General features: G+C 39.1%; 2 protein-coding genes across 2 annotated transcripts; one reads left to right on the top strand and one right to left on the bottom strand.

Annotated features, from left to right (window-relative positions):
* Nucleotides 1-1,098: 1,098 nt before the first annotated feature.
* arl3b (ARF like GTPase 3b) lies at nt 1,099-5,038 on the bottom strand. The gene is made up of 6 exons (XM_042507318.2): nt 4,798-5,038; nt 4,152-4,295; nt 3,150-3,266; nt 2,986-3,036; nt 2,214-2,399; nt 1,099-2,123 (listed from the first exon to the last, which is right to left on the bottom strand). The coding sequence occupies exons 1-6, from the start codon at nt 4,897-4,899 to the stop codon at nt 2,076-2,078; spliced, it is 648 nt and encodes a 215-aa protein (XP_042363252.2). The 5' UTR covers nt 4,900-5,038; the 3' UTR covers nt 1,099-2,075.
* Nucleotides 4,895-14,418, top strand: sfxn2 (sideroflexin 2). The gene is made up of 13 exons (XM_042507313.2): nt 4,895-5,070; nt 5,263-5,392; nt 8,403-8,666; nt 9,054-9,224; nt 9,320-9,418; nt 9,936-10,011; nt 11,011-11,096; nt 11,824-11,884; nt 11,993-12,059; nt 12,151-12,200; nt 12,289-12,338; nt 12,421-12,468; nt 13,579-14,418. The coding sequence occupies exons 3-13, from the start codon at nt 8,512-8,514 to the stop codon at nt 13,676-13,678; spliced, it is 963 nt and encodes a 320-aa protein (XP_042363247.1). The 5' UTR covers nt 4,895-5,070; nt 5,263-5,392; nt 8,403-8,511; the 3' UTR covers nt 13,679-14,418.
* The last annotated feature ends 932 nt before the right edge of the window (nt 14,419-15,350 follow it).

Genomic DNA, 15,350 nt, shown 5'->3' on the forward strand with positions numbered 1-15,350 from the left:
TGTCCAAAAATAATCAAAAAAAATCTAATCTTCGGTCTTTTCACTTTGACAATGTGTAATTAGGAAGTGGCAACCTCCAAAACTGAAAAATTAAGCCAACATGGAAGTGTGAAAAACTGCAGTGGCCACTTGAGTAAATCCCCAGAGACCCCCTGTGTTAAAATGCCCAACTTTACAGCAGAAATAAACATGTTTATAGCCTGGCACAAAAAAAAGAGTTTTTGCTCTCTATAGCCGACCCAGAATCCTCATAATTACATATTAAAAATTATGTTAAAAATATTAAATTTTTAAGCACTTTTCTAGCCCATTTCCTTGTGTCCGTATGTCTTTTACTTTTCATTTTATTTTATTTATTTATTTTTTAATCATTTTCAGGTAATTTTCTTGTACTTGCAACTATTTTCTTTCTATTTTTGGGGGTAATTTCTTCTCTCATTGCTCATTGCCATCTTCCAAGAAAATTAATTGAATTTTTATAGGCAAGTACTAATGCTTGTATACGTCTCAGTACATTTTAAAACAGAATTCAGCTCTCTGTTTAATCCTGTGCTCTGCTGCTGTCTCACACAGAGGCCTCTCCACGCAGCCTTTAACGCTGTCATGAACAGCTGACTCCACCTGCTGCTGGTGTGTGACCACTGAAGCCCGGTGAGATCCGAGCGAACAGTGTTAGTGCAGGAAGCAACTTTAACCCTTTAACAGGCACTGTAACCGCACTGTTGACATTTTTTGCTATCAAAATGCTTCACTAAAAACTGGGCAAACCCCAATTTCATTTTATACAGATGTTTTTAAACAATGCATTTTAGTGTTTTTATTTTTTATTATATTAGATTGACTGTTTTTTTCTACCATAACAATTTGAGGGTTTTTTTTTAACTATTTTTTTGACAAATTTGTCTTTTTAACATTAATTTTTATGTGCATCTATTTACTTTTGTTTATTTTTATATGTTTACTGTATTAGGTTTCTATTTCATTACATTGACTTTTGCACTTTTTACAATGCATTATACTAGGAGCATCACATAATTTTTGCAGTTGTATTTCTTAGTGTGACTGTTAGAGGGTTTTATTTCAATAATAATAACTCAGTGATTTCTGAATTTCTTGTCTTTTTATTCGCATACAGTACCTTCAATTCTGGACAGATTACATTCAAGAATATCAAAAGGAAACACCAAAAAGAGTGAATTCCCTCACAAACCCAACGAGCACGAAGAAATGCATCGGGACCTACAGTACCGCTGTTAAAAATCAGCATATATTAGATATGCAGACATTATAGACTACAGCAGGGTAACATATACTCTATAACATGTGCATAACGTAACATATGACCACAGGGCCGGGCTATTTACACTTGAATCAAAAACGTAGTTCGTTTTAACCATTTAATCTTACTTTTTTTTTTATACATATTAACATCATCTTCTTTAGTGGGGAGCCAACATCCTTTAGATCACGCACACAGCACACCTGCTGTTGTTTGAAAGCACTCTACGCTCTACTTCACCATAAATAAAACAGTTACAAAAATATACCTCACTTCAAACAGAGCCATAGCAGGAAAAAGAGCGTACAGCCATTGTGGAATGATAAAAAAAAACAACACATAGCAACCTGTGAGGAGACGGAGATGGAGGCGGAGGCAAGGGTTTGGTTTCCAGGACAGTGTGTGAAAGAGTTTAACGAACAAGCGGGAATTCCAGTTAGAAGACAGCAGTTTTAACGGGAATGTTTGAGGTTGTGACGGGCCGTGGATGGCGGCTGTGGATTGGCCGGGACAGTGATGGTGACGTGGGTCGTCTGGGGCGGAGGAGGTTGATTTCCTGGCATGTTGTTCCCTTTGAAGTCAAACCGCCCTCCTCTTCGTGGGAAGATGTGTCGAGGTTAGTCGGCCGTTCGGGAGTGCGGGGGGTTAAAAACTCCAGGTCCATGTTGTATTAGTAGTGTGTTTACATTCACAGGTATATCCCATCGTACTAAGGCTCAGGAGGGTGTGGTGTGTGTCAGTGTATGTGTTGCTGCTGCTGCTGTTCCTCCTGAGAAGCAGAAGACTAGAAGCGGAACTATTTTTTCTTGGAGTTGACGCTCTTGCAGACCCAGTTCATGCCCTCCTGAGCAACAGAAACAGAAGCACCGTGAGTTGAAGAAAACAGAAGTTGCAAAAATTCGACAAAAAAAAGAGGCTCAGTTGGTACGCTCACCTGAATCCCCTCACCAGTGAGGGCGGAGCAGGACTGAATCTGCCACATGCGATCCCGGATGGTGTGCAGGTTGAGGCCCTCTGCGATCTCGGAGGCCGGGGCGGCTGTCAGCAGGTCCTGCTTGTTTGCAAAGATCAGTACCGGAACGCCGCTCAGCTTCTCCTCGTCCAATAACTCGGCCAGCTCCTGCAACACACAGACATCTGTCAGTTATAAGCCCTTTTCACACAGAGCTCGCGCTATAGAGCTGATATGAAGTCACCTCTTTATGCGTCCTTCGCATTTTTACACAAAACAACGGCAGCATCATTGAGCTCCAGTGTGGGATTTTAGTAGCGTAATTATATCGGTCAAATCATACTCAGACGTTCAATACCAACATCCAGTGATTCATTTTTTTGAAATATGAAGTCTAAAAGTTTGAAAGAGGCTCAGTGGGATGCTTAATGTGACTGCAGCATTCATGTAATATGGTAAACAAGCTAACTGCACCAACTAGGAATTGGAAATTTGCAGGCACTACATATTAAACAAAAGCCAGAGTGCGTCGTATTAAGTTGCTGTGAGCTGTAAATTCCCCACTTCAGTACAGAGGAGAAAAGATAATGTCATCAAAGTCACTCCTCCTTTGTGCCGCTTCGTCATCTCTATTGTGAAAGTCCAGAAATTATTGTCAGCTTGATAGATGATGAGAGTATTGGTAAGTTGCAGCCCTTCAGTACTGCAGTGCATGCACAGTGTACACTGACACAAAACAACACACTGTACATACCTGACCCGTCTCCTCAAATCTCTTCCTGTCAGCACTGTCAATGACATAAATCTGAAACAAAAAGTTTTCCTTGTTAGCGTGTGCAGCAGGTCCTCGGTGTGTGTTTAATAAACAGCGCCGTCACAAAGGATGATGAATAAAACAGTCGGCTAATACAAACTCACCAGCACGTCGGTGTTTTCAAAGTAGTTTCTCCAGTACGGCCTGATCTTCCTCTGACCTCCGATGTCCCAAACATTCAGTTTAAAACCCTGAGATTGGACGCTTTTAATGTTGAATCCCTGGAGAGCACAAAACATAAAGCAGGTAAAGACAGCTGTAATTCCTGGCAGTGGTGTAGTGTAATGAAGAAGTGATACTTTCTTAAGGTACTTAAGTATTTTTGGGGAGTACCTCTACTTTACTTGAATTTTTTTATTTCTTTTGACTTTTACGTCACTACATTTAGTTAGTTACTACAAGAAAGGGAAGAAGGAAGAAAGGAACGGACAACTGATGGAATAGGAGGAAAGGAAAGACTGGATTTTGATATTTAAATTGTTCAAGTTGCAAAAAAAGACCCATACATGTTTCTATGATTTTGGGACAATAATACGATTTTAGGATGTTTCTATGATTTCAGAACATTTCTAGGATTTAAAGACATCTCCAGAATTTTAGGACATTTCAAGGATTTTAGAGCATTTCTGGGATTTTAGGATGTTTCTAGGATTTCAAGACATTTCTAGCATCTTGGAACATTTCTAGGATTTGAGGTTGTTCCTAGGATTTTAGGGTATTTCAAGGAATAAAAAAGCAAGCGTTCAGGTTTGAGAAATTTGACATTTGCTTATTCGTAACATGCATAAGTAAATGTCAATTCTCAAAATTCTGACTGCTTGCATTTTTATTTTCAGCATTTTACTTCAATACTTAGGTACATTTACTATCATTGATTTATTAAGAACAGTACAGTAAGTACAGTAAATATCAGATGCTTTAAGACTTTTACTCAAGTAGTACTCTAACTTCTACCAAAATATTTTTCTAGAAAAGAAATCTGTACTTTTGCACAAGTTTGGCTTTTAGGTACATCATCCTCCACTGATTCCCAGAAACTCAAACATGTCTCTTATGTCTGTTTGCTCCCACAGAAGGTGATGCATGTGTGAGGCTGTCCCCCGGACCTGTGTGGGGGTGATGTGGCTGATGTCCTCAGATGCCAGCTGTTTGAGCAGGGTGGTCTTCCCGCCGTTGTCCAGACCCAGCAGCAGTATCCTCACCTCCTGGTCTGGTGTGCTTTTTAGCTTACGCAGGATGGACAGCAATCCCTGCAGTGAAAAAACAGCCATGTGATGTTGCTTTGCCGGGGGGACAGGGGGAGCACTGTTACAGCTAACCACCATTGCAGAGATGCATCTCGCATAACAGGCCGTGTAAGTGCATTTTCCAATCCCTATTGTGGCTTTTGTTAATGGAAAAACATCAGTCTAACGGTACTGGTACACGAAGACAACAACACATCCCGTGAGTAGATAGTTACATCATCTCCTTTGTCTGTTTTTCTGTCCCTTGCGGGTTAGTAGTTTGAGCGCAGGGATAGTTAACGGGAGCTAAGCGCAGCTAACGTGCTAAGCTAATCTCCCCTGATAACTGAACGGAGCAACAAGGAGCAGCTTTTACACTTGGATGTTTTTCTCGGCAAGTTTCAAATATCGGCAGCCATTAAATATCAAAATCCTTCATCTGAGCGCTACTTAACGTGAATACGTTCACATTTTTGTTTGATGTTAACAGTTAATAGCTAAATATTACACGACAAATTGAACTCACCATCTTGTTGCCTTCTCTCCTGGAGACGCCGCCGAGGGTTACTAAGGGGGATGACGTCAGACGCACAGTTACGCACAAAACTTGGACCCCGCCCCCAAACATGGAGGACGAGTTTAGTTAGCTAGCTTAGCTGCTAACAGTTAAATGTGCCAAAAGTAGGCCAAAAATACTCCCGCGAGTATTTTTTGCAGACAGGCGTTATAATAAGTAGCTACAAGTAAATGTGTCTTAAATTCGACACGAGACGCAGAAAAAAACGTTTATTTTAAGGAGGTAATTAGCTAGCTAGTTAGCATAACAGTGACGTTCAGAAGTTGTAAACTAGCATCATAGCAAACATCTTAAGTGTGTTGAGGGTGTTTTTAGTTATTTTTTCTTAGGTGTATTAAGTGTATCTTGTGTGTTGTAAGTTTTAGGTCGTAAACATTAATAATAAGGCGTCGGGTTTCGCCGGTTTTCACGTAGGGAGCTGCCCCAACCTGTGATTGGACGACGGCATGCCACGTGCACATGTCTTTACTATGCCACACGAGCACATTTGATTTACCTGTCAGGTTGCGGTGTGGGAAGGTTGAAGAGGAGGAACATTTCAAAGGTATGTTTTCTGTTTTTGTCTCTATAAAGATTGCAGCTCGTGCGCCGTCGCGTCAGCTCGTCGTTTGGTTGTTTATGCTGCTGCTGCGGACGTCAGCTGCTAACTGGAGTTATGAGTTGCATCACTCTCCGACTGACATGTTTTAACTCTTTTCACTGCTGTTAAGCCGATTCAGTGAACACAAGACAAACAACTCTTTCACACACCGAGTTTCTGCCTTTATTAGAGGAGCTGAATGTATGATTTTACATATTTAATGCTCGCACAAGCTTAAAACTGCCTTTACTGAGTGAACTGAGTTGGTGAGTTATCCAGATGTATTCAGACTGTGCTCTGGCCTGCAGATCCAGTTTCTCAAGAATGAACTTTACTGTTGTCAGATAGCCGCAGCACCATGTCTTCATCTCCTAATTTTACATTCTCCTGCCTGAAACTACTGTTATTCACATGATCGATTAAATGGATTTGAGGATGTATTTTGATAGATGCAGGACTCAACGCTGCAGGGACTTTACTGCTTGCTGCCATTAAACTTTTTAATGCCCTAAAATAACCATTGTTATTAATTACTGCACTTTTATACGCTGAAGTTTTATACATAGTATCTGTCATTATTGGATTTTTTTTAGAATTTACTATTTTTAAAAGTTTTTATTTTTCCTGTGGATAATTACAGGTGTGTTTCCTGTGAAGGATTAATATCTTAAGTGTTTATTTGGCGTGTATCTTTGGGAATGCATTTGTGATGTTTTTGGATGTATTTTGTGTATGGATTTGCTGATGGTGTGTGTGTGTGTGTGTGTGTGTGTGTGTGTGTGTGTGTGTGTGTGTGTGTTTATATGTACAGTACTGTGCAGAAGTCTTAGTTCACCACATATTTGTTGTTTTAGCAAAGCTGCTATAAAGATATACAGTATATCTATTTATTTCTAAGTCTCTTAAGTAAGTTACAAACAAAGGATACAGAGAACATGTACAATGCATTAAAACACCAATAATTTACAGTAAAAACATTTCTCCATTAACCGATTAATTTCTTTGTCTACAAAATGTCAGAAAATTGTAAAACAAATATTGATTTGTTTTTCCCAAAGCCCAACATGACATCCTTAGATGCCAAATATATTCAGTTCACTGCTGTAGAGGAGTAAAGAAACCAAAAAATATTTACACCAGTGAATCTGGAATCAGTGTTTTTCCTTTTTTTTCCTGAAAGAATTACCAATTAAACATTTATCAAATTAGTTGCCAATTAATTTAACAGCTGACAAGTTCATGATCATGAAAATAACTTGTAAGATGCAGCTCCAATGTGTCCTTTAGCTGTAGTGTAGAGCTGCACAATAAGTCGATTAATCTATTAGGTGATTGACAGAGAACGTTTATGTAACCATTTTGATCATCAAACTGTCGTTAACATTTTGTAAGCAAAAAAGCCAAAAAAATAGCTTGTTTCATGCTTTAATAAGTGAGAACCTGATGCTTATCTGTCATATATGATAATAAACCAAATAACTTTGGATTGTTGGACTGTAGGTTGAATATAACATACTGTTTAAAGACCTCACCTTTGTTTCTAGGAAATTACACCGAGAATATTTCACTATTTTATGGACAAGTGATTATTCAATTTATTAAAAAATGAATGGGCATATTAATTAATAATGGACATAATCATTGCTTGCAGCCCCACTGTAGTTATCTGTTGTCATCTTATCAGTTCCAGTCTTAGTTGTTGTGTTTGTATTGATTTGTCGTGGTATGTACGGCCGCGTTGACTTCTGGCTCATGTTCAGTGTTCCCACAATGTTCTGCGCGCCTTTACCCTACTTTTTAAACAAACAGCTGCAGAAACAATCCAGTTTCAGCCAGTCTGGGCCATCACAATGTACGGATACCTCACATGCCCTTTATCTACAAAAGATTAAACCCCATAAGGCGGGTTTCTGTTGTGAGATTTCACTAAGTACTCTCAGTGAATGATTAGTAATGTAATGTGAGGATCCACTGGGATGTTTGGATAGTTCAAGCTGAGGTCAGCAGGTTCTGGTTCCTCTGGATGTGTAATAAGAGGCAGAGTGCTGCAGCTGCAAAAACCCAAAATGACAACCCGTGGAACCATTTACCAGGAGGTGGTCAATGATTTCTAGTGGAAGTTTGGCCCATGAGAACTTTATAAGGAGAAACTAGAGTTTGTGTTTGTTCAGGGTTGTGTGGGGTTTGAACTCAAGGGCACATGTTGGCAGCAAGTCCAACAGCTCAGGAGGGGGGAGCCGAAAAACTACAGCTCAGTGTGGTTCATACGCTATCCCAAAGACCAGTTTCACAGGGTATAGTGAACTCATGCCCAATAATTAGGTCAGTGCGGAAGACTTTCTGGATTCATACCAACATGTACACTTTAGGGCTGCAGCTAACGAAATGTATCATTGTTTAATCTGCTTTTTGTCTCTTATTATTTTGTTCATAAAATGTCAGAAAAATAATGAAAAATGCCTGTAATGATTTTCTACAGAAAAAAAAAACGTATTTTGTTTGGTTAACAGTCTAAAAACCCAAATATATTCAGTTTACAGCCACACATGATGTAGTGCATATATTTATAAGCATATATTTAGAAAATTAAGTCATCAACAGGCATTAATCAATGATCAGAATAGTTTCATTTTCAGTTGATCAATTAAATGACTAAATGTTGAAGCTCTAAACACACACACACACAAACAAACACACACCTTATAGTGAAATAATGTGAGAATGTGAGTTCAAAGGTAGTCTGTCCCTCTTTGACCTGTTAATGTTACATCAGCTCAAACCAGGTCTGTCTGGTTTGACAACAAAAATGCACCAAGTTGTGATAAACGGACAAGAGACATGCATATAATTCATTCATTAACTCTGAATTAGGACCGTAGTTACAGTCAAGTCAGTCTCTTGTGCTTCTCTGTTTTATAATTTAATTTTCAGCAGCAAATTAAGATAATTATGTTATTCTCTTCTTTTTCTGCAGGTATCAGCTGCAGCTGCTGCGTAACTTCCTGCAGAGCAAACAGAGGTCGTCTGTTGTATTTGAACTTTTTAATGCATTAAGCTTGGACTGCTTTTAAACAACCACAATAATGGCTTTGAGCTCATTCGACATTGATGCGCCACGATGGGATCAGTCTACGTTTATGGGCCGACTGAAACACTTCTTCAACATCACAGACTGCACGACGGCGCTCTTACCTGACTCACGCTTGGATGAGGCCAAAGCGTTAGTAGAAAGCTGCAGGTAAGAAGATCAACGCTAAAAGTGAGTGTGAACAGTCACACCGGGACTGAATCTGTATCACACACTAGCAGACAGAAAGGCAGACTTGTCTTGATGCAGCGCTGTGTTCACTGGCAGTGGGAATACAGTCTGTCGCCTATATTTAGCGGGTTTCCCTGTGTTTGAAAAACCCGCATGCATGTGTGAATTTGTGTGGGAAAGGGGTATGATATATCAGACAGAAGTATGGCACATCAGTGTGTGAAATCCATCCTTCGGTGGAGTTTTTCCCTCTGATGTTTCACTCATACCCTGGTGTCTGCAAGTTTCAACATGAAAACAGCAAGAACATGTCAGCGTGTAGATGATGGCATGAACATGTGTCGGTGTGTTTTTGGCCCTCTGCAGGGCAGGATCCATCCCTCCCGGTACCACGGAGGAGCAGCTCCACTACGCGAAGAAGCTGTACGACTCGGCCTTCCACCCAGACACCGGAGACCGCATGAACCTCATCGGTCGCATGTCCTTCCAGGTCCCCGGAGGCATGGCCATCACTGGCTGCATGCTGCAGTTCTACAGGTGCGAAGAGCAAACAGGACGAGCTGCATTTTACAAAATGACTGCATTTTCACAGAGGAAAGCTTTACAGGTCTCATAAACGGTGTGTTTTCTAGGACAGTCCCCGCTGTGGTGTTCTGGCAGTGGGTGAATCAGTCCTTCAACGCTCTGGTTAACTACACAAACCGCAACGCAGCCTCCCCCATCACTCCCAAGTAAGAGTTTATTGTGAGCTGTCACTGGACATTACCTGTCATACCTGAATAAAATCGCTCTTACATAAAAGCCACAACAGTAATCCTACTGGGTTCAAACCTAAAAAAAAATCCAACAACTCTTCAAACAAAGGTGAATCTGATGCCGTCACATGACCCTTAGGGCAACAGCAGCGCTTTGAAAAGGACGTATTATGCTTTTTTTATGTTCATACTTATATTTAAAGTTTCTTCTATAATAGGTTTACATGCTTTAATGCTAAAGACACTTTATTTTTCTCATACTGTGTATTCTGGAACACCTGTAGTCTGTCAGAGACTCGTGGCACCAGGTCAGTGTTTTTGGGTCCTCCGTTAATCGGCATTTGTGCACCGTCAGCCGGGTTAATGACTGTAACAGACTCTGTGACTATCACCTAAAAAAACAAAGCCCTCACGTTAACAGATCGATGCAGCCTTTAATGTTGCATATTCAATGTGTGAAAAAGTTTTGGGGGTTTTTTTTCGTCTCTTTTAGGCAGATTGGAGTCGCTTACGTCACAGCAACCAGCACAGCGTTAGCAACAGCAGTCGGACTCAACCTCTACACAAAGGTACAAACACACACACACACACACACACACACACACACACACACTTGTTGTACGACAATGACTGCACAAGGCTGACTGTGAGGTTTATATTTTTAATGAGTTATTTTTCATGTTTAATGCGTCACCAAACTCATTTGGATCATTTGACGACATGTTTCCTGTTAGTTACCAAGGTTACCAAATTAATTGTATATTCTGACCATAAAAGTTGATGTTCAGTCTGGGGAAGGGCAGTGAAATAATATGCAAACATTATATTTTATCTGGTGTTATTAAGTTGAGATATCCCTCATTATGCAAAGTGACATAGTCCTTTCTTTCTGAGGGCATCATCATCACGTGCACTTTCTTTGTACGGCGCAAAAATGATCAAAATTTGATCTATGACTCAAGAAATTGTTGGTTTTGACGGAGCTGCATTTTCCCCGTTACAGCAGAAGTGTAAGGCTGTGAGGACTTTGGTGTCTGCAGAGACAAACAGTTTTTCTTCTTTTAAATCTTATTGTCATCAAATGCTCCAAAACATCTGTCCTCTTTCTGCTTTAACGCCATCTCCTGGTAACTTTTAAGACGTTAGGAAACCTCTGGAGCTCCCATGAATTTTGGCGCAGTTTTGGGGGGTTTCCTGAGTTGGGAAAGTTGATAAGAAGCTTTTACTTCTAGTCCTAAAAACAGGAGCGAAAACGCATCTCTCTGGAGAATTGTTGGCCCGTTAGAGACGGTTTATAAATACTTTATGAGCCCCGCAGAAGAGATAAAACATAACAAAGCACACAAGCATTAGATGAGATTGAAATATCTAAAAAAAAGCCTGTATCTTTTTTTTCTTTTATATTAGTATATTTTTGAGATTTCTTGAAAGACTCTTTGCTTAGTGTCACCGCCTCTCTAGTTTAAATGTTTCAGTTCTAAGTGAAGCCAAATAAAGCTGACAGTCATGAAGTAAAAATTACGGCGACATATCACCTGACTTTTCTTTGTCTTCGCTCTCTCCTGCAGAAAGCTCCTCCTCTCGTAGCTCGCTGGGTCCCCTTCGCAGCGGTGGCTGCAGCTAACTGTGTTAACATTCCCATGATGAGGCAACAGTAAGTCCTGGTTTCCATTAACCCTCAAACTGCGCAAATTGAAATTGAAATTTCTGAAAAAACTCCCATTTATTGCAAAAACTTTTTTAAATTTGCATGTGGTGGTATTCAAAAAAAGCCATATTTAGCAAAACTGCAATGGAAACACTTGTTTTTGGTCACATGATGCCATGGCGACGTGGTTGTTGGTAGGAACTGGCTTCCTCGTGATTCATCAGGAGCTACAAGAGCTGATATTGTATCACATAACTCCTCAGAAGTTAAGTAGATCATCTGGAGGTTTTGAATCCACAATTAATCTGTGAATTTAAGGGGCTCGCCTTTCCATTATCCCATAACGCACCTGCGTCGCCTTTGATTGGAAATAATGACGGCCGGTGGCTGCAATAGAAATAAACCTGCTGATGTTTTGAACATCCATCACCACGCTTCTTTGAATGTTATTGCCAGAAGAGAAGCTGCATACTATCACTCACACACTCACCTCACAGTAGTTTTTTATCGACATTTTGAAAATGTCGCTTAAGTTTTGCACAAGTCTGTAATGGAAAGCCGCCTACAGTTTCAAAGATAAATGTGGACTCTGGGATTCTGTCGTGTTGTGCACATTTTAACGTCGAGGTGTGCTGAAATCAAATGTTTGATGAGAAAACCACAATGTTACAAACTCTGTTTCCTTTTCATTTCTCTTCAGCTTCATTTTGTCTGTTTTTTTTTTCTTCTTCAGGGAAATTCTGAACGGCATCGCCGTCACAGATGAAAACGGCAACAAACTGGGCCACTCCACGGTCAGCACTCTAGACACAAGATTTATTATTTTTTATTTATTTTTAAAGCACAATAGTTTTCCTTTTCTATTCATAAAGTGTCTTTCACTCTTTGATCTGCGTCTGTAGAAAGCGGCAGTGAAAGGCATCACTCAGGTGGTCATCTCTCGGATCACCATGGCTGCTCCGGGAATGAGTATGCAAAGAAGTTTCATCTCATAAATATTAGACTGAGTTCTTCAGCTTATCCTCCTCCTCTCTTAACCTTTCCTCTTCTCCTCTGTCAGTCATCCTCCCCATCATCATGCAGCGGCTGGAAAAATACAAGTTCATGCAGGTTAGACCTTCATCATCTCCTCCTCCTCCTCCTCCTCCTCCTCCTGCTGAAGTGTGCAGCGCTCACTAAACTCTCTGTCTTTTCACAGAGAATCACGTATCTCCACGGACCAATTCAAGTGATGATGGTGGGAGTGTTGTAAGTAGAGAGGGCTCACAGACATTTCAGTTTATTTATTTTGTTGCGACTTAAAATAACTTCTTTTTTTTTTTTTTTAAAGTTTGATCTTCATGGTGCCCGCTGCCTGCTCCCTGTTCCCCCAGAAATGGTAATAAATCTGCTTATTTACTCTCAGCTGCTCACACATGTAGCTTTAAAACGACTCCTCTGATTTATCGTCGCACTATTACGTGTTTCCACGTAATTGTCAAGTTAATCTGAAGCAAACGTTTTAAATGTTGCAAAAAAGAAATGTGAATTATGCCCATTTGGAGCAAAAACAAAACGGCTCGATAAAGTGTAGTTTCATTAGAAGTTGGTAGAATAGACTTAATCCACCTGTAAACAGTAAAAGAAGTAGAGGTTAAACAAAACAAGTCACCTTAGTCATCTAATCGATCTACGAGAGAAACAGAGATCTCTTCAGGTTTTTAGGAATTTTCTTTAGTTGAAAAAGTTAAAAGTGTTATTTAATGTCGGCCAGTATGTTTTATGCTGTCTGCTGTCGTTAAAGGAAGATGCCGAAAACGGAAACAGCGCGTTCAGTCTGAAAATATAACAAATCTGTAGCCTCATTTCAAATATGTACCTATGATAATTATAACTATAGTTTTTTCATAAGCTTTTTCCTTTTTCCCCCTAAATATTATTCCCTAGCTTTAAAAAAAATCCAAATTTACTAAATTCTTCATTTTGTGAAACATTTATCACCAAGTTGCTCATTGCATTTTTTTCCCCTCATATTTCGTAAATAAATCGCACTAATTGGCTCCGAGTTAAAAGGTTTAAACAATTGTAATAGGCCTCTGAAAGCAGCTCTAGAAAAGGTTTTTAAAGGGTTAAGTGCAGGAATACAGGTGTGCAATAAATGAAACTATAGGTATAATTCGATGTGTATTAGAGATGTTTTGAATGTAAGTCTGATTGATGAACATTAACATAAGTGGAACAAATAAAAATGAAATGAAATAAGTTTAAAAAGATTTACTGCACTGTGCCGCTAATGAAGGAAGTGTAATTATGAATTTAAATAACTCTCCTAATTATACAAGTACATTAAGTCACTTTTTATTGACACAGTTATGTTCTCATTAGTGACGTTTCTGCATTAGTAAAAAAAACAGCTTGTTTAATCAAACTAAGTAACCGTGTTTCTCTTTCTTTTGCTTCCACACATCCTCACGTCTTCCTAAAACCTCCCTCTCTTCGTCTGTATCAGCTCCATGGCTGTGTCGAAGCTGGAGCCCGAGCTGAGAGACTCCATCGTGTCGAAATACGGAGACGCTGTACAACGTGTCTACTTCAACAAAGGCCTCTGAGACCGACGGCGCTTATTTAAATTTCACAGCACAAGACCGAAAACATGAGTTTTTAAGTTCTCTAATCGTTAGTCATCCTGTACGTCGTCAAATCGGTGCTTATCAGTGCAAAGATTTTGATCAATCATGTCACCTTTTTTTTTTAATATCTTCTTTGTTTCAGATTCTCTCTGTTTTCTTACATAAAACAGGTACAAGGGGCACTGCGTTCTCCTGTAGAGAAACCAAAACGATCTCCTCTCAGGAACTTTTCTTTGCCAGATTCTCGTTAGTTTGTCTTTTATGATTTGACGCATCTGTAGTTTTTTTTTGTCATTCGCTGTCTGTGTCTCTTAATCAGTGTCTGCTCCCTCGGCCAAGCCTCGTTACAATCTGTGCCTTCTACAAAAGTGGCAGGAGCAACAGCACTGCTGGATTTTAGTTTCTTTATATCAGTATTTGCTTCACTGTGAAACTGAGATTATTGCTATGCATGGGTTAAAGCTCTGAAAAGGTCATTGGTGTGTTTTTGGAGGTCTGTGTGATAAAAGTGGAGGATGCTGCCCTCTTCTGCCACAGCGGAGGAAGATGTACGGCCTGTTTGTCAGTCGGATCATGTTGCTGTGTGTAAACTCAGACTCGTGCCACAATCCTCAGTATAAACTGGAATAAAACCTCACAAATATTTGAAGTAGTTTTTCTTATGTCATCTCAGCAGAAACACGGTGGTGGAGGAAATAAAATAAGATTTAAAATCTCAACTTGAAGTGATGCATTTTTAAATAAGGTGTCTAAGTATAATCAGAAATGTATAATATCAAAAGTAAAAGTACTCTTTGTGCAGTACAGTGGTGACTGATATGTATATTACAGGCTACAATGTGACATTACGAGGTTGTTCATACTGAAGCACAAATGCACAATAAGAATAAGATTTATAATCAGGTAGGTTTTCACTTACCAGGAATCAGCTTTGGTCTTTGGTGCATTAATACATTAACACTTTGAAGCCTGGTTTGTCATCACTTTTCTGTGCTGCCTTCAGACGCCTTTCCCCAAGTATTTAAACCTTGAACCCTTGGCAGCAAGTTGATTTAATTTCTCTCACAAACATGGAAAAAAAGGGCAATGAGCAACTTGGCATGAAATTAGTATATGTAGAAATAATAATAAAAAATTAAAGGATGATAAAATAATAATAATCTAATTATAATTAAATATTTAGAATTATTTTACAGAAATAGTAAACATTTGAAGGTTTGTTTTTTTAGGTCATTCCCTCATATTTGTTTTTTCATTTCCAGTTTGGAGTTGTCCTTTTTTGTGCTAATTTTCATGTTTTCTTTTTTCACTAATTTCTTGATCATTTCTGGGTTATTTCTTCTTAAGTTCCTCACTGCATTCTTTCCATGTTTTTCAAAAATTAAAAAAAGCCAAATAGCCCAGGTTTCAAAGGGTTTAACACACAATAAACATTAAAAGTAAATAAAAATAAAAGCACAGCACTGCAACACACCAAAAAATATATACAAATATAGAATAAAAAAAAATAGAAATATATTTTTAAAATACTTAAAAAAAAGTTCTACAACAGAAATATAAACAATATAGCTGTTTCTGTACATTGCCCAAAATAAAGTGGGTTTTTTTTTATAATCTTGACACATTCATAAGTCAGATTGGACCCAGGACC

This window comes from Plectropomus leopardus, chromosome 19, assembly GCF_026936395.1.
Source record: "Plectropomus leopardus strain MGB_pleo_1.0 chromosome 19, ASM2693639v1, whole genome shotgun sequence".
In the NCBI taxonomy this organism is placed as follows: Eukaryota; Metazoa; Chordata; class Actinopteri; order Perciformes; family Serranidae; genus Plectropomus; species Plectropomus leopardus.

Bases quoted from the DNA above. Each gene is read 5' to 3' on its own strand.
- arl3b (XM_042507318.2), bottom strand. From the start codon at position 4,899: ATGTTTGGGGGCGGGGTCCAAGTTTTGTGCGTAACTGTGCGTCTGACG. The intron at 4,296-4,797 runs GTGAGTTCAATT...TTTTCACTGCAG, and splicing joins GGAGAGAAGGCAACAAGATG to GGATTGCTGTCCATCCTGCG. The intron at 3,037-3,149 runs GTGAGTTTGTAT...TTTTTGTTTCAG, and splicing joins TTGAAAACACCGACGTGCTG to ATTTATGTCATTGACAGTGC.
- sfxn2 (XM_042507313.2), top strand. From the start codon at position 8,512: ATGGCTTTGAGCTCATTCGACATTGATGCGCCACGATGGGATCAGTCT. The intron at 9,419-9,935 runs GTAAGAGTTTAT...CGTCTCTTTTAG, and splicing joins GCCTCCCCCATCACTCCCAA to GCAGATTGGAGTCGCTTACG. The intron at 12,060-12,150 runs GTATGCAAAGAA...CTCCTCTGTCAG, and splicing joins CATGGCTGCTCCGGGAATGA to TCATCCTCCCCATCATCATG.